Source organism: Balaenoptera borealis (genome assembly GCF_965194805.1).
Source record: "Balaenoptera borealis genome assembly, chromosome: 12".
Lineage (NCBI taxonomy): Eukaryota > Metazoa > Chordata > Mammalia > Artiodactyla > Balaenopteridae > Balaenoptera > Balaenoptera borealis.
The window spans coordinates 11,293,485-11,321,154 of record NC_138869.1 but is presented as its reverse complement, the minus strand read 5'-3'; the positions used below and the strand labels follow the sequence as shown (position 1 = coordinate 11,321,154).

The window sequence follows — 27,670 nt, the reverse complement described above, 5'->3', positions numbered from 1 at the left end:
CGGAAGAATCGAAGGGCTCCTCCGCCTCGCCTTGTCCTAATATGGTGCCCAACCTGAGGCCGGGCTGCACCATTGCATGACTATGAGGGAAGAAGGCGGCAAAGACGACAAGACGGCCAGAGTCGCAAGCAAGAGCTCCATGGGTAACGGGAGAAGCTTGAGTAGTGACTCTACACTTCAGGAGCCTAAAACTACCAAGACAGTCCTAGGGGGAAAACTTCCGAGGGGCCAAATGTTCTTAGCCTTCTCCTCCCCCGCTCGGAGCGTTGATGGTACAGTCCAGACGTCCGGGCGGAGACTGCGGCTGCGCTTCTCGCGAAAGGGAAGGCGGCGCGGAACTGGCCACTTCCGCACTTCCGCTTTCCGGCCCAGCCAGCGCCCGCGATGGTGAGAGACGGGCCCCGGGCCGGGGACCCCCGCTGTTCTGTCTCAAGGATCTGGGTCTGGGGGAGATGCGGCTTTGCAGCGGAGAGGCCCTGGGCCGAGGGATGCTGGGGGTGTGGGACACCCTGAGGCTGGGAGAAAGAGGGCGGGGCGGGGCCGAGGTGAGGAAGGGGCGAGCAGGGGACGCCCTTGGAAGAAGCAGGCCTAGCGGCTGCATAGTCTGATCTTTGAAGCAGATGGGGGCTAGTGAGGCATGGAGGAAGCCGGAAGTGGGCTCTCCTAGGCTTGTGGTAGCGCCTCGAAGGCACGTAGTAAGCCTCAGCACGTAGTAGGGCCGCTGAGGCACGTAGTAGGGCCACCTCCCCACCCCGAGTAGACCTTCACTAAATACACTCCCCTGTTCTCTCTTGCTCTCTTGACTCCACAGTTCTCTCAGGGAAACCTCCACACTTGCTTATCCCACTCTTCATGTTGCCCCAGCCTTGCTTCTGCCTCACTGAAGGATCTCTTTTATGCTGCCTCTACGCAGACACCTTCCTGGTCAGAACTCAACCGTATCAACCTTACTGTAGAATATAAGCTCTCATACTGCTGACCCGTCCCTTCCAGGAAGTCCCCTTGATAACTGTGGGTGTTCCTGGAAATTGAGACTTTGGCTCACTACCTTCCTCTTCTTTACACTCTCTGGTGATACCTATTTAATGTACAGGTTTTCGTGACCATGTGATTTATGGTGACTCCTAAATCTACCTTCCTAGCTCTCTTTCAAGGTTCACCTGGATATCTTGAAGACACCTTGAAATTAGACCTCTGGATCAAAACTCATCTTCTCTCCCTAAGCTTGCTCGTCCTCCTGTGTTACTTATTTCACCTCTGTGTCCTCTTATGTCAGCTAGAAAGCTGGGATATTCTTTTTTTGTTTTAATTTAGGCCATGCCTCTTGATTTTTTTAAACATCAAACTTGTTGAGGTATTACACGAGAATGTGTCTATTCTGTTTTTGAAAGGGCAGGCATCACAGGGCTGGCCACCTAAAATGCACCTTTTTCAGATTTGCTGTCTGAATTTTGACAGAGATAATCTTGCTTGTTCTGCGTTGCCCCAGGCCAAGCCCTCATTACCCTCCTTAAATAACCTTCTCTGCCTGCTCTCTCACTTCCCTGTCCTCCAGTCCATTCTCCACAGAGTTGCCATGCTACTGTAGTCGTGTAACTTCCTCCTCAGAAAGCCCCAGCAGTTCCTTACCACCTTAAAAGAAGAGCTAAACTCAGTAGCCTGGCATTTGAGATTCCCCATGAATCTCTAGGCTACCACTGCAGCCTCATCCATTGAGTCTAAAATGCTTCCCGGCAACACTGTACTCATTACTACTTCTGGAACTCTTACTGCCCTTTTTTGTTATTCTGATCTTGCTTAAGTTATTTTTTCATTCATTCACTTATTCTACAGAAACTGAGTAAGACAGTGTATATGTAAGCTGCTGACTGAGCTAGGTGCAGGGTAAGTAAATTTGAATAAAACAGACATGGTCTGTTGACCATGGAGCTTACAGCTTAGTGAAGGAGAAAATTACTTTATTAAAAGTATATAAAGGGTGTGTCATTGTAAATTATAGTAATTGCTATGAAGAGCGAAGTCAGGAAAGGCCTCTCTGAGGAAGGAGGAGGCCTTCCCTGAATAAGCCAAGATCTAAAGGATGACTTAGGCAAAGAAGGGGGAGAAAAGCCTGCAGATAGATGGTTTGGCATGTGTGAAGGCCTGAGGTGAGAAAGAACTTGGCTAATACGAGGAACTGAAGATAGGCCAGTGTAGCTAGACACCGTTGCCTCTATTGGGAATGTCATTCTACTTTTTATCATTGTAAAGTCCTCCTAATCTTATTTCCATCTTCAAATCAAAACCAATTTCTTTTGCAAATAAAATTTGTAAATCTATTTTACATTTTACCCGTTATATCATAGTTACTTTCTTTGTTTTCCTGACCTAGTTGAGCTGTTTTAAGGGTAGAGAAGGTCTTAATCATCTTTGAATTCCCAGCTGCTAGCGTGCCTGGCACACTGTAGATTTATACATTTGTTGGCTCAAAAGGTAGATTGAAGACAGTCATTCACCTGTATGCTTCTAGACCAGAGTTTCTCAACTTCAGCACTATTTGGGGCTGAATAATTCTTTGTTGTGCATTGTAGGATATTTAGCAGTATGCCTGACTTCTGTCTACTCAATGCCAGTAACCCCTACCCCACCCCAAGTTGTGAAAATGAAAAATGTCTTGACATTGCCAAATGTCCCCTGGCAGGCAAAATGGTCCCCTGTTGAGAACCACTGTTCTAAACCTAGAACGAAAGGCACCTTGAAGGCCTAGTCTATTCTGTTTACTGTAGTGTCTGGGAGTCAGGGACCCTGAGTACTGCCTGGCTCCTGTGTAGCTCGACTAGGGGACCAGTGGGTTTGGCGAGACAGATTCTGATCCTCTGTTGGCGTTTTTCCTACAGACTGCCACTCTCCGTCCCTACCTGAGTGCCGTGCGGGCCACACTGCAGGCTGCCCTCTGCCTGGAGAATTTCTCCTCCCAGGTGGTGGAACGACACAACAAGCCGGAAGTGGAAGTCAGGTAGGGAAGGGAAAGGGGTGGGGTTGATGGGTGCAGCACCCAGAGATGACTGTGTGCCATGAACAACTTCCATCCTGGCGTTGTCAGTACAACTGCAGTTCACATTTTTTGTCTTGCTGCCAGATGAACAATGGTTCCCAATTTGAAGTTCAGAAAATAGGGTCAGTGGGTTGGCAGGACAAAACTCAGGGGAGAAGCTGCTCTGGAGTCAAGATTGCTTGACACAAGGTGTGACTTCTCAGCGTAGGGCCATTTGGAAAGTATCTCCCATGGAGTTAGTGAGCCCTCTGGCAGTTTAAGGAGAAGACTAAGAATTTAGTTACCTGAGATGCCATCTCTATCCTTTTCTAATTTAAAGATCAAGGATTCCCCCGCCCCCCGCCCCCCCGCCAAAAAAAAACTAGACTCTCCCATCGTCCACTGCAAATATTCCGTACTTGGGATTATTTTCTCTTATGTAATTTATGTTTTGTAAATAAATGATTCTTTTTCCCCTTTAAAATTTAATCTGGGACATATACAACTGAGATAAGCAGTGTTACCACACTAAGTTGATACGATTTGAATTTAAGAAAACTGACAAGATGTTAGGATGTGCCCTGTTATGCTACTTAACATATATGGTTTCCAATAGGCATTTTTAAAGGATAATAGCTCCCAGATACCACCACCATAGTTAACTACCAACTGTCATCACAGGGATCTAGGGACATCAGAATGGGAGCTGAGCTGAGAGGGATCTTAATGCTGAACAAGTGAATCCTCTGGATTGATCATTAAAGGAGGCCAGACTGTTCGATTTTAGCTTGTCCTTATCTCTAAGGCAGGCTCTCTCCTCATTCCCTAAACAGTGTATGGGTTTGCCTATAGTTATGAAAATAAGAGCTGTCATTTGTAAAGCTCCTACAATGTGCCAGGCACACTGTTAGACACTTGACTCTTTTTGATCTCTCTCAGTCCTCAGCAGTGAAATAGGAATCAGAGTCATTTTACAAATGAGGAAGTTGAGATTCCAACAGGGTAACTTGCCCAAGGAAAGTAACAGAGGAGGCTGGATTTCAAAACGTTTTCGCCTTGACTCCAGAGCCTGTGCTCTTTCTGCTGGAGAACATGCTTGCTGGCCCCCATCTTGGAGCACCCCTGCTTGTGAGTCTCCTATTCCTTGGACTCTGTGGTCCCAGATAGTGATTCTAGGACCTGCCGTGGGGTCTCCTTGACCATTCTGTTCTTTTATAGTACAGAGGCCTCTGATTTTGTGTTTTCAGGAGTAGCAAAGAGCTCCTGCTACAGCCTGTGACCATCAGCAGGAATGAGAAGGAAAAGGTTCTGATTGAAGGCTCCATCAACTCTGTCCGGGTCAGCATTGCTGTGAAACAGGTGAGCTCACCACAGATCCCCTGCCTCACCGGGAGGCCAGGGGCTCCCATGTGAGAGATCAGCATGCCAGATTCAGGGTGCAAAGAAACCCAGGTTCTGTTTCCAGGAAATGATTGCCAAACTCGTCAGCTCGGTAGAATAAAGAGAGATCAGCCCCATCTTCTAGGCCTTGCTCTGGATTAGAAGGCAGGAAATGTAGCAGCCAAGGCTACAGGCCAGTTTGGTGTCAGGTCACAAAACTTTTCCTAAGGAATGAAGGATAAGTCCAGTTCAGAAAAGTAAGCAGTAACGGTATCAATTTGATAGCCATAGACTCCGAAAGTGAGATTTAGGGTAAAAATATGAAGTGTAATTTCTTTTTGTTTTTCTTTTTTTTGAATAAATTTATTTTATTTATTTATTTTTGGCTGTGCTGGGTCTTTGTTGCCGTGCGCAGGCTTTCTCTAGTTGTGGCAAGCAGGGGCTACTCTTCCTTGCAGTGTGCGGGTTCTCATTGTGGTGGTTCCTTTTTTTGCGGAGCACAGGCTCTAGGCACGCAGGCTTCAGTAGTTGTGGCGTGTGGGCTCAGTAGTTGTGGCGCACGGGCGTAGTTGCTCCGCGGCATGTGGGATCTTCCCGGACCAGGGCTCGAACCCGTGTCCCCTGCATTTGCAGGCGGATTCTTAACCACTGCGCCACCAGGGAAGCCCAACTTATTTTCTCCTACTTAAATTTGTTTGAAAAAGAAACTTTGTGCCACAAATGGAAAAATAATACCACTTGCCAAATTGAGGACAACTCTAAAAAACAAGCACATTGAAAACGAAACAAGGTTATTAAGTTCAGACTAGACACTTTTGCCTATAGAAAGCTCTAACCCAAGGGCCTGCTCTCTTTGTTGGAAGGGGAGATTAACAAGTGTTGGGGGCTGTTAAGCGCGTGTCTGCCCTGTGCAGCAAAATTCTTCCTTCAGAAATGTTGAGAGTTCATCAGAGAGAAACTTTGGGGATTGTTTGATGTTCATTGTTACTAAAGTGGAGACCACCTAAGGTTATCTCTGATATTCTTCACAGTATGTATCACAGACTGGAAAATGTAGCACTAGTGAAATAAGAAAGGAAAGGGTAGTTTTGAATATAGATGTGGACTCTGGAAGGAACAGATAAAAGGTCTGGGTTTGCTAGGACTTCCCTGGCGGTCCAGTGGTTAAGACTGTGCACTTCTACTGGTTAAGACTGTGCACTTCTACTGCAGGGGGCACAGGTTCGATCCCTGGTCGGGGAACTAAGATCCTGCATGCCGTGCGGCATGGCCAAAAAATAAAAATTAAAAAAAGATTTGGGCTTGCCAGAATTACTTTTCTGGAAAGGGTGAAGGCAAGATCACGATAACGTCCCATTAAGTTGGAGGGCTCTAATGTAGTAGACCCTCTTTTCAGTTGGCAACCAGTTACCCCACGATTCAGAGTTCAGGTGGTGGTGTTCCAATACCCAACCCCACTACCTCCAGCGAACCTGGGGGAAATTGCAGTCAGAAGACCATGCTCCAGATTTCCATTGGCCTAGAGTGTCAGCTTTAGGGAAACACATTTCTCCTTTGCTCTCACCAGGCTGACGAGATCGAGAAGATTTTATGTCACAAGTTCATGCGCTTCATGATGATGAGAGCAGAGAACTTCTTTATCCTCCGAAGGAAACCAGTGGAGGTGAGACTGTGTGATCCATATGTTTGTAATACCCAGAATTCCACTACCGAGTCAACTGTCACTGGCCTGGGATTGTTTCTAGAACTGGGATTGCTGCTCCCCCAGCTGTAGGGCGCCCACAGCCTTAGTTGAGAGTTGGCCTTCATTTCGGCTGTTGTGGGAATAAGGGGAATCAGCTTAGGAGGCTGGGTCTGCCTCAACCACGGAAAAGGCAAAAAAGATGAGATGCGTTGTGCACCTTCCCAGAGCCTATAGTTTAGCGGCAGAAAGGGCATGATGAATCAGAAATCTAAACTCTGCCACCAACTCAATCATAGTCTCAAGGCCACAGTTGACATTGGGTCAATTGTTGCCTGACTTTGTACTTGAGTCCTCTCTACAGACTCCCTGCCAGATTGACTCTCTGCCAGTGACTAAGCAACTACCACACAGAGCAGCAAACACCATCGTCAGACGCATTAGACATGTTGGCCAAGCTTGTCCTCATCCTGAGCTAAAATCTCTCCTGGTCCTAGATCTAACCTCCAGGGCCACCCAGAATAAATAAAATTGCTCTTCTACACACAGCCCATCTGATAGTTAAAGACCTCAGTCCCATCCTTCTCCCACAGCATCTTCGCTTCTCTCTGGACTAGATGTTCCTTTTGTTTGATGAGATTCTTCTTTGACAAGATTTCCAGTCCCTTCACTCTTCCTTGACTCATTCTGAATGCAACTGTCTGTGCCACAGATAGTCTGCCAGAGATGTCTGATAGACACAAAATTCTCAACTGGGTTTAGTTGATCCAACTGTTGGTTCCTTGGATCCAACATACACACCCCACCGGAGCAGGTGGGCTGCTGCCTGAAGGGCATGTAGCTTGGGATAGGGTCACAAGCAGCTGGAAGCATGTGGCTAAGTGGATGTAGAGGGCATGGCCAGCTCAGTGCCCCCAGGATGCTGATTCTCTCCTGTTTCTTCTCTCCCTCCTCCCCACTGTCTTCCTTCCCTAGGGGTATGACATCAGTTTTCTGATCACCAACTTCCACACAGAACAGATGTATAAACACAAGTTGGTGGACTTTGTGATCCACTTCATGGAAGAAATCGACAAGGAGATCAGTGAGATGAAGCTCTCGGTCAATGCCCGTGCGCGCATTGTGGCCGAGGAGTTCCTCAAGAATGTAAGTGTAGGGGCCTTCCGGGTTTCCTTCCAGAAGTAGAAAGACCCATGGGTTGTGCTGAGAACTGAGCATCTGGTGGGAAAGTGGTGCCACCTGTGCGTGCATATTTCCTGAGGCCTCTAGGAACTCTGGTGGGCTGTAGGTCGGCCCGATTCCTTGGGGTGGGAGGGCCCATGCTTCATGTTGGAGAGCTGCAGGGCATTTTCCATCTCTGGGGGCCTGGGGGAAGCCTCTCTTAGTCGCTCATTTCTACATCTCAAAATGTACACAGTCCTTCCCTGTATCTAGTTCAGTCCCCGAGTGAGGCAAGTTAAATCCACATGTGAATTTTCTAGGAGTATAGGACAGTTAATCATAGTATAATTCCACTTCTCAAACAGACTGGAAAAGTCTCCTTCGGCATCTGTTTCTCAGGCTTAAAGTCATGATTTCTTCAGCCTGTTTTCCATCATTTTCATGGCTTAAGTCCTACAGATCCCTCTTTAGTTGTTTGTGCCTTCGTGACGGAAAGGACTACAGCCCTTTGAGGGCGAATTGTTTACACTGATGAAATGATGACACAGTTGTTCTTTTTTAGTCAATCACGACGTGCCTTCTCTTTTTTTTTCTTTTTCCGAACAGTCCTTGGTTTGTTGCTATGTTCTGCTCAGAGTCAGCTATGATCCCCAGATGGTAGAATTCGTGTTTACTCCTACCAGTGCATACAGGTCCAGCCCAGGAGGAGCTCCGATTCCTGAAAATGGATATTACACCCGCTTCCCCTGGGCTTTAATTATACTGAGGACACCAGTGTACAAAGTAGCTGTACTGTGCACCCAGGGGAACGTGCTTGTTCAGGTCACACAGGCCGTGGAGTCAGGCCACCTATGTGTGAGTCCGGCTCCACTGCTTCCTCGGGCATGTTACAGAACCTCTCGACTAAGCCTCAGTTTCCTCGGCTGTGAAGTGAGACTGTTAGTTAATCCGTACCTTTCAGTGTGGTTGAGCATTAATGAGGAAATGTGTATAAAGCATATCACCTGGTGCATAGTAAGCTTTCCCTGTATTGTGGCACAAGGTTATATGGCCAGGGCACTGGGAGGTCTCTAAATTCAACTGAAGAAAAATAGCTCTTGTCCCAATTTAGTATTTGGGTCATTCATTCAACAGTCATTTAGTTGTTACAGTAATTACATTTCTGTGGTAATACAGCTAAAAAGTACATTCATGTATCTCATTTAATACCTAAAACAACCTTTGAATCAGGTGTCATCCTCATTTCATAGATGAATTATCTGGGCTCTGGAAGTTAAGTCATATGTCCAAGGTGCCTCAGCCAGTAAGTGAATGAACCAGGAATTGGAGTTTTCAGACTCAAAGATCTAAGATAGTATTATGGCATCAGGTGCATGTAAGGGTCGGGCCGGTAATGTACATGAGTGAGGCGGGCTATGTGGGGACCTGGTGAGCACGTGCCTCACCTGAAGAGGATCACCAGCGCACAGCTCTGGCCCTCCGTGGCTTCATCAAAAGAATCTCAAAATCTGGATCTTTGTGCGGTGTACTATATTTTCAAGGTTGGCTAATTCATATTCATATCGACTAATTCATATTCTTTTAAACCCTGGGCCAAACAGTGCTCATCTTTGGGCTGAGTTCAGCCCATGGGCCATTGGTCCACAATCTCTGGTCTATAAAATATCGAGGGCTGTTCTAGGCACCATGGGAGATATTTGAGGGCAGAAAGCATTCAAGGGCCTGTCCTACTTGGAGGACCACCCAGAGCTTGACACAGAGTACCGGATCCTGGGTCCCTCTGAATCCCCAAGCATTTGCATGTGAGCCCCCATTTGTAAAGAAGGCAACCTCAGTTCAGCAAGCAAGGCACTGTGACAGGGCTTTTTGGCAGCCATTGTGGCACGGCCAAGGGGAGCTGTGGAAAAACCCGCATCACCCTTAATTTTTCTGCCTTGTCCAGTGCTAGGTTTTAGGGCCAGTGCCCCAAAGGTCACTGCTGAATGCTGGCTAAATTAGAGCGTGCCCACAGGGTGTCCTGAGACCCAACCCTGCCCTGCAGAGATCTGAGTACAGCTGCAGCTCTCAAATCAGCCCACCTCCCCAGAGCAGGACTCCGAGGATACAGTAATAACCATCATTCACCGCCTCTTGGTTCTCTTGACAGTTTTAAAGCATCTGGCTGGATCTCGTGGCCTTCCCCCTCAGACTCCCCCGTGTCTCTGCGAAGGCGTCCTGGAGTTACTCCCCAGAGCAGCGGCGGCGGCGGCGGCAGCAGCAGCAGCGGAGGGGAGCTGGGTGTCGGGGTGGGCATTAGATGTGGGAGGTGGGGTGTGCTTGCTAGCTGGGCAGCAAAGCAGCAGTGGACCTGCCCCAAGGCCACATGTGCCTGGTCAGGCTGGCTTCTGATGTTCAGTCCCCTGGGCTGGGACAGATTTTTTTTAACGTCTTGAAACTTAAAACTCTGTGCTTGTAGGAGACTGTAACCTTTTTGTCTTCTTTTTTTTTTTTTTAAACAAACAACCTCCACCTCCAGTGGCTGTGACTGGTCCCAGTGATTGTACCTTATTGGTCGCTGTGGGTCTGGGCGGGCCTGGAGCCAGAAGGCGACTACTGTTCCTCCCTGGAGCCACCCCAGGTGGGAAGGGAGGGAGGTTTCAGACTCCAGTTCCTCTCCCTCCTTCTCTTATTTCCTTGGGCCCAGTAGAAGCGGTGGAGACCCTCTGCCAGCTTCCTGAGCTCTGCCTGAAGATGGCCACCCAGCACTGGTTGGGGACAAGGGCTGAACTGGTGGCCACCAGCCACGCCTAGGAGCTGGGGCCTGAAAGCTAGGCAACTTCTGGCCGCAGGGGCCTCTTCGTGCCCTCCCAGCTGAGAGGGGCTGCTGTTTCGCCTTGTCTGTCAGTGCAGTGCCTGTGCTAGAGGTGGAGAGGTGAGTCCTCCAGAGCTTCCCGGCTGGGGCCTCCTGCCTGCTCTGGCTCCTCTGCTCCCACGCTCGCTGTACCTTTTCTTATTCTGGTGGATCCTCCCTCCCCTAATTAAAGTCTCTTTTTGCCCCTCTGGGGGTGCATGAGGTCTGTGCTCTCTGTGTATACGTGAAAAGAGGGGAGGTGAGGCTTTTTCTTCCCTAAAACCATCTGGCTGGCACTTGGGCCTGGGGGTCCCCACCAGAGACAGTTTCACGATTGGCCCCTGGCGTTAGTCCTGCCGAGGGCCCTAACCCAAGAGACCTCCATTGCAGTCCAGGCTCCACCCATTTCTGAAACTGCTCTCTCTGCCTATATAGAGCTTTGGTCCTTTTCACGTAATGAGCTCATTTGGGCTAGAAGGTAACCTCAGAGAAATAATGATCCCATTTCATGGCTAAGGAAACTGAGGTTCCATGAGATGCAGCAGCCTGCCCCAAATCTCCCAGCTAGTGAGCAAGAGGGTAGAGTTCAAATCCAAGATTTCTTCCTTTACCTGTGCTAAGACAGTAATCACTAGCCACGTGTGTCTAATTGTTACAGTTAAAAAAGTTTAAAATCTACTGTCTCAGTCCCACCAGTGCTCAATAGCTACAAGTTGCTGATGCCTGCCGTGTCACAGGGTATGTAAATAGAAATTTCCATCATTGCAGAAAGTTCTCTCGGACAGCACTAAACCTTAGTGATACCTTGAAGTTAAAAAAAAAATGTCTTGAGTCCTGATTCTTACTGATGAATTTGAGCAAGTTATTAATAGTCTGTGCCTCAGTTTCTTAAAGTGGAGATAATGTCAGTCTGACACAGTACCTGCCGTACAGGTACTGAATTAACAGTAACTGATCTTTCCACCAGCCCAGTATCCAAGCTGTTTGGTAACTTCCATTGTGCTGGACATGGGGGATGACATCATCCCTGTCGCAGAGAGACTTGGGGGCCAGTAAAACAGCTGGGTGTGTAAATAGGTGCGTTGAAGCATTTCAGATTCACTAGTGGAAGTCTGGGGGGGGGGCCCACAGCGGGTGTTTTTATGGAAGAGGATGTCAGGAAAAGTTTCAGAAGGGTTGGCCTTTGAGCTGAGTTTTCAAAAGAGTTTCTTCCTTGTGGCCAAAAGGGGTCTCTTGAAACAGGAAAAGGTACTGTTAAAGACTTAAGGATGGAGGGGCTGGGGGTGGGGGCAGCTTGGACAGCTATCATGCCCTTTATGACATAACCTCTGTGACTCTCCCCCTCCTGCCTTGCAGAATTAGGTGTGCCCTTCTCTGGGGCGTATGGCTGTGTCCTAGCTTTGCAGTGAATGTTGCTCTCATGAAGGTGCTCAAGGTGAAGGTGGATGTCCACTAGAGTATGGTAGCTGCTCACTCAGCCCTCACAGGACAGCATTGCCTGGGTGAGCCAGCCAGAACTCTCATTTGTCACAGATCCATCTTCCAGGGTTCAGAGCCCCTAAAACCAAATTTGCTGGCTGGTGAGTACAGACTGGATGGTTGCCAATCAGCTGGTCCTCTCCTGACGGCGTGCCTTTTGGGAAGCCCAGTCACCAGCCACAGGGTTGGGAAGGGTGATTTCAGTGGTTAGGGTTGGCTGGACGGCTCTGTGGAGGACCCACCGTCACTGTATGAGCAGATCTACCAGTGACTAACAAAGCTGCGTTCGTGGACTTTGCTTGAGTGGGCATTGCTAGAGTTTGCCTCACAAACTGTCCATTTGGTACTTGCGTGACTGATAGGCAACCCTTCTGAGTGATGACATGGACTTGTGTTTAATAGCATTTCTGTTTCAGAGTGGGGCTCTGGAGTCAGATCTGGGTTCCAATGCTGTCTCTGCTGTGTGATTTAAGGCGAATTATTTAACGTCTTGGAGGCTTATTTATCTCACCTGTGACATTTGAGGTTAACACTTTCCTACTGCTTCCAAAAAGGTTGCTTACAGTCTTGTCTTGAGGGCTGTTGCATAACTTGTTTTTTTCTGCAGTCGACTCAAACAATGAGACTTTATTTCCGAGGGGTTTTTTTTGCGGGGGGGGTGTTCTGCACTTCATTATTTTCCCCATAATACTGCCCTGGCTTTCAAATCTACCCCCAAGGACCTTACCCTAGCTCCATCTGCCAGGTCCTGCAGATCTCATCAGGTCTCACCAGGACACTGGCTTCCTTTTAGTTCCCCAGGAAGGTTCTTACTCTCTCAGGGCTGTTGCTGAGACTTTCCTCTCCCTGGAATGCTATTCTTCCCCTGGCGAACTCCTCAACACCTTTGCATTCTGTAGGCTTCAGCTTAAATGTCACCTCTTCAGAGAGGACATCCTTGATTACCTTATATAAAGTGTGCCCCCTTCCTAGTTTCAGTTCATTGCTTTTTCATTGCCTTTATCATACCTACACCTGTTTTATTCCTTTGTTGCTCGCTTTTTGTTTGTTTCCCCTTCACTTGGCTGTAAGCTCCGTGAAATCAGGGACCATCTCTAGGTTGTTCTTCCGGTCCCCAGCACCTAGCTCACCACCTAGCATGTGGTCCCCTATGAATGCTGCGGAATAACTGAAGCCCCAGGAAGCGCTGGATAAAGAATCAGGACTCTGTTAGAAACTGGCGGACCAGTGCTCTGCGCTTCCAACTCCAGCGCCCTGTTTATTAAGGGTCTGGGGCAGGTGAGGCTCGGAGTTTGGCCTGCTGGAAGTAGTCCCGCCGAACCCTCCATCCGAGGCCTGATTGTGCTGGGTGAATGGTTTCTAAGGCGACAAAAAACAGAGGGCGGGGCTTCAGAACGGAGGGCCCAGCTCGGGCACCGAAGGGCCTTCCCGCGAGACGCGGCTGCGCACGGAGGGGAGGCGGGCTCTGGGGCCCTGGGAACGCGCGCGCGCGCGGCGAGGGGCGCAGGCACGGCCCCGGCGCGGCGCTGCTCCTGAGGGCGGGGGAAGTGGGGGCTACACCCCGTGGCTCCACCGCCTGGTACCGCCAGGACGAGGGTCCCGTGTGCAGCTGGCCGCGAAAGCTGCTGCCGCCCGAGCCCCGCACCAGTCCCCCCGCCCCATGGCCCTGCGCGGGCCACTCCGAGTTCCGGCTTCCAGAGGAGGCTCCAGCAGGCGGCCAACGCTGGGCCGGCAGCCCAACCTCCGCGCGCCGCCTAGGCTGCGACCTCGAGTCCTCGGCCCACGGCAGCCACGCCCAGGGAGCCGCGGATCCCCGCCCCCCTGGGCCCTCGCCCACCCCGGCCCAGGAGGACGCCCCGCCGCAGGACGGTGAGGCCCCTTGCGGCCCGCCCCTCCTGGCCCGAGGCGGTTGGGGCCAGGACCAGAAGACTGGGGGCGGACGTGGGGATACGGAGAAGAGCTGTAGAGGATGAGCATCCGGATGAAGAGTGGAGAGAGAGGAGGGGTGCCTACCCCAGCCTCACTGCGCATCTTTCTGCAGGTTCTCTTGTCCTTTGGCGAGGATTCTCCAAGGCGTCTCAACACATGGGCCGGCTCAGAAACGCCAAGATCCACGTGGAGAGAGCTATCAAGGTCGGAGGGAGCTTGGGGGTCTAGAAAGGGCCTGGAGAGTGGCTCATCCTGCCTCCCTGCACTATTTTCTCCCATCCTTAGAAAACATACAAGAAAAAAATCCTTGATCCCACACCCATCTTCCAATACTTCCCCGTTTTTCAATACCCCGTTCACAGCCAGACTTCTTGGCAGAATTGTCTACTTTACCTGGGATTCACTCCTCAGCTCCCACCACTCTGGTTCCCTGCCCTTCCCCACTCCCATCGGGAACCACTCTAGTCAAGGTCACTGGTGACCTCCAAGGAGCCAGATCCAGCAGTCAGTCCCTTTTCTGTCCTGACCTTGGTTTGGCACCTTAGGCACCGACCCCCCACACATACCTTCCCTTTTGGCTGTCTGCACGCTCGTAGTTCTCCTTTCTCCCTCCCTGGCAGCTACTTTTCAGTTGCCTTTGAAGACTTCTTGGGACACTCCTGGTTCCCTGGGTCCCTCTCCACACCTGTCTCCTTGGCCGTGAGTCCAGTCAGTGTGCCTTGCCCTCTCCATGCCCTTTCCAGCCCGGCCAGTCCTCTAACTGCACGCTCCAGAGATCCAACCCGCCACTTGACATCTCCGCCCAGGGAACATCAAAGCATTTCAGACCCATGCCCCAAACCATACTCTTGATTTTCCTGCCCAAACCTGTTCTCCTCCCTACTCTCTGGTCTTCTCCATCTCCCAGTTGTTCAAACCAGAAATCTGATCTTTCTGTTCCCTCACCCACACATCTAATCCCATCAGCAAAACTAGTCTCTATTTCCAAAACGAATCTCTATTGCCTTGTTCCCATCTCCACTGTAAGAACCTGCAGAAAGCACAACAGCCTTCTGACTCGTCTCCCTGCTTCCATCCTTGTCTCCTCCATCTGTTTTCCGTACGACAGCAAGCCAGCAAGCCACACTTACAGCCTCCAACTATGTCACTCCCTCCCTTCGCTTTATTGCTTCACGCTACTCTTAATATAAAATTCAAGTTCGTTCCAAGGCCTGCAGGACCTTCCACAGTCTATTCCTACCTCTCAGGAGGTCTCCCCCTCATTTTCCACACTCCATTCACCCTGGCTTTCTTCCAGTTCCTCCCAACCTCTCCAGCCTCAAGACCTTTGCACATGCTTTTCCCTCTGCCTGAACTGCAATTTGCCCGGCTCTGCACATTCCTGGCTCCTTCTCAGCCTCCCCTGACTGTGTTTCTCTACGTCCCCATTAAGATCCAGTTTCTCGAGCTAGCCAGCCTGGATGTAAATTCCTGCTCTTTCACTTAACCACTGTGTGGCCAAGCTACTCAATCTCTCTATGTCTCTGTTTCATAACCAGTTAAGTGGTGATAATAGTATCTACTAAAAATACATATCATTGTTAGTAATGTATATAAGTGTTTAACACATAGTAGGTGCTCAATAAATATTAGCAAATAAATATAGTTACTCTTATGATGATTACTATGCAGATTATTTTTCTATTTATTTATAGCCTGTCTCTTCTACTGGAATATAAAAATTTCCTGAAGGCAGAGACCATAGCTGTCTGGTTCACCATTATATCCCCTGTGGCTGGCACTTAGGCTATACTTAACTGAACAAGCTTTCTTCTGTCACCTTGCAGCAGAAGAAGATTTTCATGATCCAAGGCCGCTACCCTGTGATCCGGTGCCTTTTGCGCCGGAGGGGCTGGGTGGAGAAGAAGATGGTCCATCACTTGGGTACCACGCTGCCACCACCACACAAGGATCTGGATAGCTCAGTCATGGGTGACAGTGACACCACTGAGGATGGTGAGCAATCCCTCCCTTTCCCCAGACTTCCTGAGTCCCATCCCTTTGGTTCCCGCTGTCCCAGGGTTGAGGCTGTGATATGGGCCTGTGGGGTGGGGACAGGGGCCTTATCAGGCCTGGGCTCTGCATCCACAGAGGACGAAGATGAGGATGAGGCATTCCGGCCACCACAGCTGTTCGACTTCGATGATTTACTGGAATTTGATGACCTGCATGGGACACATGATCTGATGGTGAGGGCCCAGGGGGCTGGACAGGGGTCTGCTTCGTTTGAGGGAGAGCACTAGAGTCCAGCTGGGTGACCCCAGACAAGTCCTTTCCTTCTCTGGGCCTCAGTTTCCCTATCTGTGGTAAAAACTGATTGGTTCTCTAAAGCCTAGGCAGGCCAGCGGAGTGGTAAGGGACACAGACAAGGCTGGCCTGGGTTCAGAACTGTTTGCTAGGTTGTTATCAGAAGCCGGCACAACCTCCACGCCTGGTAATTCCCCCTTCCAAATAAAAACCCCATAGTTCATCTTCCCCCTTCCCCAGCAAGGGAAGGCTAGCAGGAAGGGCTTAAAACGTTTTGAAAGAGGCTGATACGATGTTGTGGAGGGTGTGTGTGCTGAGATGGGGACACCTGGCTTTCAATCTTTGCACCACCAGTTACTGAGCTGAACTAGACCAAACTGCCGTTTTGGTCTGTCAGGCGAGGTTGAGGACTGCCACTTCCATATGGCCCAACCTTGTGAGCCCATGGACAAGTCCCTGTGCCTCAGTTCCCTCATCTGTGAAATGGGAATAATGGTAGCACCTACCTCATAGGGTCGTGGTGAGGATTAAATGAGTTGACATGGCAAGCTTAGAACAGGGCCTGGCACATGGTGTTAGAGGTTATCAATAATCCTACCTCCCAGAGTTGCAGGAAGGACGGAGAGAGGTGGAGCCCACGAGAGAGCCTTTGTCACATGCTGTGTGCCCATCAGCTTGGAGTCACAGTCATGCCATTGAGCAAGTCACTAATGGCCAAGAGCCAGAACAAGGTGTGGCGTTCAGTTGTGGGGCTTAGTCACTGCCTAGGAGCACCTGGCCAAAGGAGCTGTGAGCCCACCTGCTCTCTGCTCACCCAGTGTGTGCCCCGGAGGAAGAGATGTCTTTCCTTAACGTACACAAAGATGGCGTGTGGGCTAGAGGCCCCCTTGGTAGCATCCTCTCCTTCCATTCACCCACCTTGCTCAGCAGGGCGGGGAGAAGCCTCCTTGGGCCTTGTGCTGCCCACATTAGCCTCCCCTGTCCCCTCCCCTCCCCACAGTCGCGCATGGTTCGGAACGAGATCCCCTACTTCATCTGGACCACTCGGCGGGACGTGCTGGACTGTCGCTTCCTCTCCAAGGATCAAATGATAAACCACTATGCCCGGGCGGGCTCCTTTACCACAAAGGTGGGCTCTCCAGGGCGCGGGCATGGCAGCTTCTAACCACCCCCCGTCCTTGGGCCGGCAACCCCTACTCCCTGTTCTCCTCGTCAGTAAGAGTTCTCAGGAGATGGGGAGGTATATGACTCAGTGGGATTCGGACACTCCTGGGTTCAAATCCAACGCCTGCAGCATGTCTGGCACATGTAGACATGGTGCCTAAAATAGACTCCAGGATCCAAATGGGATCTGGAGACAGAACAAACACCATGTCCGGTGATCGTGAGCAGGAGGACCCTTCTCTCCAAGCAGAGCATATCTGGCTGATGGATCCATTATATCTTAGCTGGGTTTATTAACAAGTGACTTCACCTCTCTGAGCCTCAGGTCCCTCATCTTTTTTTTTTTAAAATTTATTTATTTTTGGCTGCGTTGGGTCTTCGTTGCTGCACGCGGGCTTTCTCTAGTTGCGGCGAGCGGGGCCTACTCTTTGTTGCGGTGTGCGGGCTTCTCATTGTGGTGGCTTCTCTCATTGCGGAGCACAGGCTCTAGGCGTGCGGGCTTCAGTAGTTGTGGCTCGCGGGCTCTAGAACGCAGGCTCAGTAGTCGTGGCGCATGGGCCTAGTTGCTCCACGGCATGTGGGATCTTCCCGGACCAGGGATTGAACCCGTGTCCCCTGCATTGGTAGGCGGATTCTTAACCACTGCGCCACCAGCGAAGCCCAGGTTCCTCATCTTTAAATGAGAATACCAGTAAGACCTATCTTCTAGGGTTATGGCAAGAATGATAGGCTTTATAACTGAGACCTGCTAGTATATTATTTAGTGTGGACCGGGAGGATTCCTAGAGAAGGCAGGTATTTAAGGGTGTGAAAGAGTGGATAGGAAGGATGTGGGGCATACTCGGTGGAGGAACCACATGGGCAACACGGGGAGGTGGACATGAGCGGATCAAGCCTAGCAAGTGGGGCAGAGGCTCTGAGCACGTCCAAGCAGGGTCCCCTTGAGCTGTCTGGGTGTGTGCCAAGTGTGGGGGCCCTTGGAGGCCCTCTGGGCCAGTACCACCCTGCCCCCTCAGCGGCTAACTCCATAGGTGGGTCTATGTCTCAATCTCCGGAATTTGCCGTGGTTTGACGAGGCCGATGCCGACTCCTTCTTCCCGCGCTGCTACCGCCTGGGGGCTGAGGATGACAAAAAGGCCTTCATAGGTAAGGAGATGCCAGCCCCATGCCTGGACCCTCAAGCCGAAGGATGAGAGCTAAAGCCCTGGCTGGTTTTGGAGAGCAAAGGGCCTCTCTCCTCATGCCCTCATCTACCCCAGCAGATTTCCTTCTCCATCCCCAATCCTTATCTTTCCCTAATGTGCCTCCCTTAATGAGCCTCCTACCTTGGTCAACCCAGACCTCCAGAAGAGCTGATGTAGCTTATCTTATTTTCTAGAGCAGGTTCTAAAAGTTGGTCGTTTGGTTGAGTTTGGAATCCAGAATAAGTTCCAACCTTGTGTCAGATTCCACTGGCTAGACTGGGATTCTAGACTTTGACTAGAAAACTAGACTAGACTAGAAAAGGCTCTAGACTTTGGGATTCTCAGGCAGAATAGGCTCCAACTCCAGCACATGCTCTAAATTCAGGTCAGAATTTGGATCCAGATTAGATGCTAGGTTTAAATTAGTCTCCAAATCTGATATAGATTTTGGGCCAAGGTCTGGTTCTCAGGCTAGATAAGTATCAAAAGTGGATCAGGACATTGTAAATCAACTATACATCAATTAAAAAATAAAATTAAAAAAAAAATCACCAAAAAAAAAAAAAAAAGTGGATCAGGAACAGAAGAGAGAAATCAGACAGCAGATCCAGGCATGATTCTGAAGGTAGAATATGAGCCAAGTCAGGTGAGGTTCTGGGTCTGTTTCTACAGTTGAAACAGAAGCCAGGTTCTAATCCGGGTTCTAGAGTCAGAAACAGTAGTCAGGTTCCGGATCCAAAATGGGGCAGGTCATGATCAGGTTCCGGAACCAGAACAGGCCTGGAGCCTAGAGGCTGAGCAGGGTATCCCCTGCCCCGGGAGCAGAGGACTTCTGGCTGACAGCTGCTCGCAACGTTCTCAAGCTGGTGGTAAAGTCAGAATGGAAGTCATACTCTATCCAAGCAGAAGAGGAAGAGGCTCCAGGTAAGTACTGTGGTTACCTCCACCCCCCCAGTTGTTTATCCTCCCAGCCAGCCACACATCCATCCACCTGTTCATCCGCGCATCTGTCTTTGTATTTTTCTCATCCATCTGCCCATCCACCACCCCTTCCTACCAACCCATCCGTACATTTACCCACCCATCTGTCCACCATTTGTCCATCCATCTGCCTACCTACTCACCCACCCAACTCACATGCACCTACCCATTCATCCATCCATTCATCTTCCCCCCCACTGTCGTTCTGTTCATTCACCTGCTTCTCTCAGCTCCTCACTCCCTATCCATCTAGCCACTCCACCTTCCTACCCATCTACCTACCTGTCCTTGTCTCCCCATCCATTTACCTCTTTTCCATCCAGCCATCCACCACCTATCTGTCCTCCAGCCCATCCACTCATCATTTTTCTGTCCCAACCACCTACCCAAGTGTCTTCCTATACATTTGTTAATTGACCCACTGCCTCATTCAGCCCTCCCATGGGTCTGGCATGTGGCCAAGCTCTCTAGCGAGGACAGACTAAGAGGATGTGGTCCATCCCTACCCTGTGGGGAGCTCAGGTCTGTGAGGAGAGGAAGCTGTGAAACCGTGTAGTTTCATGTGGTCTGAGGACTTCTTGTGCCTTGTGAAGGGACACAGAGAGTCCCTCACTGCCTGCTGGCTCAACCCATTGCTTGCCTTTTCCCTCTCTGGACTTAGCTTCTACCTCACAGCCTCCATCCTGTAACCCAGGGTCTCATCAGCCAGGGATTCGAAGAAGTGAGGGGCAGCTCTACTGGGAGGAGGAAAATCCCTGGCTCTTCCAGAGGCCGACTGCCCAATTGCTGTCTCTTGGGTGTGTCAGGTGCAAAGAAGACTGTCATGTGTCAGGAGCAGGGGCACAAGGGCCTCAGGTGTGTCAGAACTCCCAAGCACAGAGAGGCTGCAGGTGTGTGCTGGGGTTATAGGTGCTGAGATGCTTCGGGGACATTTAGGGTGGAGCCTCAAATGAGTGATAGGTCCTGGGATATTGGGGGCCAAGGGTGAGCACTGGGGCCGCAGGTGGATTTAGAACAAAAGCCCTAGGTGAGTGATAGGTCCCAGGGCAGTAGGGGATGCAGGTGTGTGCTGGGCCTCAGGTGTATTTAGGGTGAAGTCGCAGGTAAGTGACAGGCCTTGGGGCAATGGGGGCCATGGCATATGGGATAGTGACAGCCCCCTCCTGTCTCTACAGGAGACAAGCAGCCCAAGAAACAGGAGAAAAAGCCAGTGACGGTGTCGCCAGAGTTTGTGGAGGAGGCTCTGTGCGCCTGCGAGGAGCACCTTAACAACCTGGCCCACGTGGACGTTGACAAGGACATGGAGGCTCCGCTCTACCTGAGCCCTGAGGGCTGGTCCCTCTTCCTCCAGCGCTACTATCAAGTGGTCCAGTGAGTACCTCTGCAGCCCTGGCCACGGGGCATGGCAGGTGCCCCTTGCTCTCGGGCAGCTTCCATGTTCTGAGCTGATGCTCAGGGACAGACCGTCTCTGTCGAGTGCTGCCCCCATCTCTCTCCAAGCCTCCCCGTTTCGTTCACCCTACTGTTCTCCTTCTTCAGAACCCTCAAGAGCTCCCACTGCCTTATAATAGGATCCAAACCACTCTTCCCAGATCTTGACATAGCATCGTGACTAAGATCATGGCTGTGCTGTCAGATAGACCTGAGTCTGCCTTTGCCGCTTCCAAGCTCTGTGACCTTGGGAACATCACTAATCTTTCTGAGCTTTGCTTTTCTCAAATGTAAAATTGGTTTAAAAATAATGTCTGCCTGAAAGGTAGGATTAGACAGGATAATTTGTATGATGTTCTCAGCACTGACTCATAGAATTCACTCACAAAGTAAGACTCTATTAAGTCATTTAGATTTTATGCTGCAGGCCAACGTTTCCCAAAGTGTATTACACAGGATGCTAGTACTACAGGCTGTAAATAGAGTTTATGAAAAAAGGGCTTTTGTGGTCCATCACATTTGGAAAACATTGGGTTAAACAAAGTTAGCTAAAATAGGTTTCCTTGATGCAGGACTTTTCAGAACCTACTGGTGGTATAAACCTCCAAGAGAGACAGAGTGTGCAGTATATCCTGTACTTAACGTGACCCCAGCCCCCCGCCCCAAGCATCCTGAGCGGTTGCGTTTGCAGAACACACTCCGGGGAAAGGTTCTTGAGCAGAGCAAAGGAGTATTGAGATGGACCTGGAGCTGTTGTAGGGAGACTCCGTTCAACAGAGTGTGTGGGAGAGACTGGACGGAGGAGGGCCCTGAAGGCAGGCGCACACTCAGCATTTACCAAGCTCCTCCTATGTGCCAGGAGTTGTGCCAGGCTCCAGAAATGAAACGAAGTCCCTGCCCTCAGGGGCACACAGCAGTAAGCTGGAGGGAGTACCAAGGGCCTCAGCTGGCATGATGTTAGAATAGAAAGGAACAGACAGATTTAATGATTGATGGGGAGACTGAAGAACTAATAAATGAACTTTGGACGAATGACTTACCAAGCAAACCCACATCATTGATGAATAATTCATTTGTATCTTTTTTTAAACATCAGGAAACAAAAACTAGGTGACCCCATACTTTCCCCTCACCTGCCAGAAAACATGAAGCCACCCTTCTTAAATTAAGAATTATCAGGACTGAGTTAGAACAGTAGGTGGAAAGAATGTCAGTCCTCTGCATTTCTCGATGTGGGGTAAGTTGGGGGCTGGAGGAACCTCTCAAAAGTCAGGATTACATAAAATATTACATCATATAACATTGCCTTGAATTGTTCAGTACAGATCATTAGCTTTTATTAATCTATTCAGTATCTCAACTTTTTTTTTTTTTTTTTTTTTAAATTTTATTTATTTATTTATTTATTTTTGGCTGTGTTGGGTCTTCGTTTCTGTGCGAGGGCTTTCTCTAGTTGCGGCGAGTGGGGGCCACTCTTCATCGCGGTGCGCGGGCCTCTCACTATCGCGGCCTCTCCTGTTGCGGAGCACAGGCTCCAGATGCGCAGGCTCAGCAATTGTGGCTCACGGGCCCAGTTGCTCCGCGGCATGTGGGATCTTCCCAGACCAGGGCTCGAACCCGTGTCCCCTGCATTGGCAGGCAGACTCTCAACCACTGTGCCACCAGGGAAGCCCAGTATCTCAACTTTTTAAAAAAACAAATCCATGACGCACCAGCCAGGCTTTTTTTTTTTCCCCCTGCTCCCCCCACCAACCAGGCTTTTATCAAGGTTCACTTTCCACAGAAACACTTTTTTTTGTTGTTGTTAAATATAAAATCATATTGTCATGTTGAATATACTTTTTCAAGTTGCACGTGCCCCTGCCACCACCATGTGACACTTTCCTGGGCCAAATCACAGATTTGCTCAGCAGATTCTTTATGCCATGACCACAGAAAAGTTTCCAGCAAACCTTGTGGAAATAGAAGAGCCAGGACTTATGTGTGAATAAGCGGCCTTGCCAAGCTCCCTCCATCTGACTGTCCCCGTTCCTGGCACTGCCCAGCTGCTGCTGCTGTTCCTGCCTTAGCAACAGAGAGATAAGTCCTCCGTGGCTGGAGACATTCAAGAGGCTAAGATGTTAAAGAGATGTTACCGTCTCGTGGAGGCTTCCTTTGTATTCATTCAGAAGAAAACAAATGGGAGAGTTTGGATGAGGCTACCATCTGGGGTATTTTGTGACTTGGTTTAGCTGAGGACATTTTGTGTCCTGTAGGGAACAGGTCCCTCTTTGTCCATGAACCCTTGTCAGTACAGCCCAGTTGCTGAGGCCAGCTCCTGCCAGAGGACTTACTTATCCAACCAGTCATTCAGTTAACAGACTTTCAGGGAGCGCCTAATAAGTGCCGGGTACTGCTTGGGGTTGGGACTACAACAGAGAATAACAACTACAAAAAATGTTCCTGCTCTCATAAAGCTTACGTTCCAGTGAGCGGAGGCAGGCAATAACCAAATCAGTCTGGGTGTCAGGTGGTAAGTGATGGGAAGAGAAATAAATCAAGGAGATGTGTGATACAGATGTGCTAGAAAAGAATTAGACTAGGAAGGGGCCCACCTATCAACCAGTGTTAGGTTCTGATTAGGAGGGGAATGAACCCCCAAAAGCACCTGTGGATGGAAGAATCAGGAAGAGTGGAGTTTGCATCCTGCCACTTAACTCAGTGTGTGGCCTTGGGCAAATCCCTTAACTCTCCAACCTTCAGTTTATACTTCTCTAAAATGGGACCAGTAACATTTCCCTGGAGATGGGTTAGTGATAATATAGGTAAAGCCCTTGGCACAGTGCCTGGCACATAGTGGTGCCTCATCATTTGATGCTGGTATGATTAAATTCTATCAAAGGCAGTTTTAATGTAATAGAAAGGGAGGTGGCAGAAGGTGGAGTGTTGGAGTGAGGGGGGTGCAGCAGGTAGAATGTCCCCATCCTCTCCCATTCCAGCAGTCTGGGTGATGCCCTGGGCAGGGTGGATTTGGGGGACACCCTGAGCGTGGGGCTGGAGGTTTGGGAGAGACCTATCTGGATCTCTAGGGGAAGGGCGTGACCAAAGCTGGTTGGACCATGGCCAGGGGGCTTTTGTCTCCCCTTGCCTTGTTCATCAGGATGCCCCCAGGCCCAGCCCTGCCCAAGTCCCATCATCTCCCCACAGCGAGGGGGCAGAACTCAGGTACCTCGACACTCAGGTCCAGCGCTGTGAGGACATCCTGCAGCAGCTGCGGGCAGTGGTGCCCCAGATGGACATGGAAGGAGATCGCAACATCTGGATCGTGAAGCCGGGAGCCAAGTCCCGTGGACGAGGTGTGGGTCAGCCCCTGCTTCCTGTACCAGCACCCTACACCCTCCCCAGCTAGAGGCCAGGGAAGTTAAATAGTACAGGTTCTGTTGGAGCCAAACTACCTAGGTTTGAATCCCAGCTCTGCTACTTATATGCTGTGTGACCTTGAGCAAGTTACATCACTTCTCTGAACCTCAGTTCCCTCATCTGTTGAGGATTAAACGAGGTAGTACATCTACCACTCAGCATGGTGCCTGGCACAGTAGCCACCCCGTCAATGCTGGCTGCTGTGATGATGATGCCAGCACCTCCTCTCCTGCCCTGTGGGTTTAGGTTAATGCTTTAGGCAGGTCTGGTGATACTCACATGCAGTTGCTTGTCATCGAAGGGCTCTCATATTTGACCAGTGCATCCTTGTGAGGGTATAGTACAGGGGTTAAGGGTATGGGTGCTGGGAGCGAGACTTCCTGGATTCAAACCCCAGCTCTGCCTCCTAATATCCATAAGACCTGGGGCAGGTTAGTTAACCTCTTCCTTGCCTCATTTTCATCATTGTTAAGATGAAGCCAATAAAGCCTACCTGAGAGGATTACATGAGAATCATATATGGAAAGTGCTTAGATCCTGTGCTTTTACAGAGTACCTGCTATGTAATAACAGCTATTATTCTCAGCTATTATTCTGACTGCTCAGCATGAATGGAATTTGAACAGGGCAGCCAGCAAGCTGGGATGGTGCATTAGCCCAGCCTTTAAAAGATGGTTAAGGACTTCCGAGATGTAAAAAACAGACTTCTGGCAGCAGATCGCTCCATGTACTGCCTGCCCTTGGGTGAATTTGTTCATGTCCAAGTGAAGCTGTCGCAGCTCCACACACTATGGGACACTCCTGTTGGGATGCCTTTTCAAAACCAGCATCATAGTCTTTTCTTTTTCTACCTTGGAAATAGTTTTGTTGGTTTTTTCCAAGTATGAACATACGTATTTGTTATTTTTTAAAAAAAGATCAGACAGTACAGAAAAGTAGAAGGAAGCAAAGGCACCCTTGATTTCACTGAGGTAACTACAATTCACCTTGTGATGTGTTTCTTTCTATACTTTCTTCTATGCATGTGGAGAGTGTGTGCATGTTTTATTTTATTTTAAATAAGAGCATACTATTTGGTAGCTTCCTTTTTTCATTTATTATATCTTTCCATATCAGTGAGTATTACTCATTTATTTTTTGCACCTTTCTTTTTTCTTAACAGTAGATCTTGCAGATCACTCCATTGCAGTACATCTAGATCTGCTTTTCTTCCCTGCTTGTTTTTAGCTTATTATTATAGACACTTTTCAAACATACACAAAAGCAGAGAGAATAATACAGTGAATCCCAAAGTATTTCAACATTTTCTCTCCATTTTTAGAAAAACTTAATTGAGATATGTATACAATATACTTCATTGAAAAGGGTATGCATTGTGAATATACAACTCAGTGAATTGTCACATAATGAACACACTCATGGAAACAGCACCCAGATCATGAAATACAACACTATCTGCACCCGAGAGGGCCCCCTCCCATGCCATCTCCAGGTCTCTACCTCCCCGCAATGGGAACCCCTATTCTGACTTACAATACCATAGATTAGTGTTGCCTGTTTTTGAATTTTATATAAAAGTACAGTATGTGCTTTCTTACCTCATTCTGTTTTACAGCTGCATAGTCTAATCTTGTTTAGATGTACTCTCATGGTCTTACCTAATCCTTTCCTGATGGATATTTAGATGGCCACCATTTTTTTTTCCTGTTTATTTGATTATTGATTGATGAACTGCTATTACAAGCAACACTGTGATGAATATCCTGTGCAGATATCTTAGTAGCCTTTCCATGTATTTCCTTAGGATAAATTCCTAAAAGTGAAATTGCTGGGTCAGAGGTCACGAACAGCCTCAATCTTTGGCTATACAAGGCTTCATGTTATTGGGGATCTTAGTGATCATTCTGGCTATTTGAGAAAGGATCTGGCTTGGGAACCCAGCACAAGTTATTCTGTGCCATTGGCGGGCAATCAGACTGTTTGAGGGGCCAAACAATGAAGAAATGAGATTGATTTGTGTGTTTGTTTGCCTTGCGATTCTTACTGTAGACCCTTGAACAACGTGGGTTTGAACTGCGTGGGTCCACATATATGCGGATTTCTTTCACTATATACATACTTCAGTACTACATGATCTGTTGTTGGTTGAATCCATGGCTGTGGAACCACGGATACAGAGGGCCTACTGTAAAGTTATACGAGAATTTTTGACTGCTCGGAGGGTTGGCGCTCCTAATCCCTGTGTTGTTCAAGGGTCAACTGTATATATCAGCATTAAAATAACGCCTTATTAGCATAAGATACTTAACTTCACTCGTTATAAAACAGATAAAATTAAAATATTCTACCTAAGAGAATGGCAAAAATAAATCATCAACAGTGTTGATAGAATGTGGGCAAACACACAATCTCATACACTCTTACTGGGAGTACAAATTGGTAGAACATCTTTGTTCTATAAAGTGAAAAAATGCACATACCCTTTGAGCCAGCAAATCTATACCTAGGGATGTTTTCCACAGGTAACTAGTAATAATGATATGAGTTAACATTTACTGAATGCTCACCAAGTGCCAAGCAGTGTTCCAATTCCTTAGCATGTTTAAGTGCATAGAATACTATGAAACTGAGGCACACTCAACTCTTCCATAACCTGGGAGCCTATCCAGAGGACCTGGAAGTAGCACTTGGCTGCCTCTGGGGAAGGAGATGTATTTTTTTAAATTGTATACCCTTTTGTACTGCCTACTTTTCAGTTCTGTTGTTTTATATTCCATTAGTTATTGTGAAAAACTAATCAAAGTCATTTATGCACGTGGTTTTTAAAAAAGCCCAATACTGTTTGAATTGTTATCCGTGCATATATTCCTTTTCATCAAATAAAACTGGTTAATTTTTTTTAAAACTTTAAATCCTTAGCAGATTCTCAGCTTTCCCAAAGGGAACAGGGAGAAGGGCAGGCTTACCCACTTGGGCCTATCAAGTCCTTTGGGGGTGAGAGCTTATGATGAGCTCTCCATGGTCCCCTGGCCCATCTCCCAGCCCAAGCCTGGCCTGATCCCTGACCACCCTGTTTCCCCCGAAGGCATCATGTGCATGGACCACCTGGAGGAGATGCTGAAGCTGGTGGACGGCAATCCCATGGTGATGAAGGACGGCAAGTGGGTGGTGCAGAAGTATATTGAGCAGCCCCTGCTCATCTTTGGCACCAAGTTTGATCTGAGACAGTGGTTCCTGGTGACCGACTGGAACCCACTTACTGTGTGGTTCTACCGCGACAGCTACATCCGCTTCTCTACACAGCCCTTCTCCTTGAAGAACCTGGACAAGTGAGCCTCCCCCAGAACCCTCACTCCCATGAGCTCCCAGTCTAGCTGGGGAGCTGGCAAGGAGCAGCGATTCCAGGGCAATGTGGGGCTCCAAACACACTCTGCAGGCAGGCAGGCCTCTATCCATCCAGCCACCTGTGTGTACCCTGTGCCGTTCAGTGTTCTAGGCACGTGGGACACAGCAGTGAACAAAACAAGCCCAGCCCTCAAGAGTTCATATTCCAGCAGGGAGAAACAGACAAGCCATGAACATAATCAGTAAAATCATCTAATGGGTTAAAAGTGATATGTGATATGTGTTATGGAAGAAAGGATGTAGAGCGGGGTAAAGTGGGATCAGGAGAAATGCGAGAGGAGAGAGGCAGGTTGCAGCGTTCATTTCGGGGGAGAGGAAGCCTGTTGAGCCCTGGGTTCAAATTCCGT

The 27,670-nt window shown here is 49.1% G+C and overlaps 2 protein-coding genes across 2 annotated transcripts in view; both read left to right on the top strand.

Moving 5' to 3' along the window:
• Positions 1-254: 254 nt before the first annotated feature.
• On the top strand, positions 255-10,287 carry ARPC4 (actin related protein 2/3 complex subunit 4). The gene is given in 7 exon segments (XM_082344445.1): positions 255-314; positions 316-387; positions 2,877-2,995; positions 4,261-4,372; positions 5,961-6,056; positions 7,050-7,220; positions 9,382-10,287. Coding segments are annotated over 7 exon segments (621 nt in total). The 5' UTR covers positions 255-269; the 3' UTR covers positions 9,388-10,287.
• Positions 10,288-12,865: 2,578 nt separating this feature from the next.
• The window catches only part of TTLL3 (tubulin tyrosine ligase like 3), a 30,504-nt gene continuing 15,699 nt past the window's right edge, over positions 12,866-27,670 (top strand). Inside the window, 11 exon segments of the mRNA XM_082344363.1 lie at positions 12,866-13,413; positions 13,586-13,677; positions 15,300-15,468; positions 15,604-15,701; positions 16,760-16,888; positions 17,955-18,069; positions 18,933-19,031; positions 19,895-19,978; positions 20,264-20,459; positions 23,706-23,854; positions 27,004-27,247. Of these exon segments, the coding sequence (XP_082200489.1) occupies positions 12,897-13,413; positions 13,586-13,677; positions 15,300-15,468; positions 15,604-15,701; positions 16,760-16,888; positions 17,955-18,069; positions 18,933-19,031; positions 19,895-19,978; positions 20,264-20,459; positions 23,706-23,854; positions 27,004-27,247 (1,892 nt within the window). The 5' untranslated portion in view covers positions 12,866-12,896.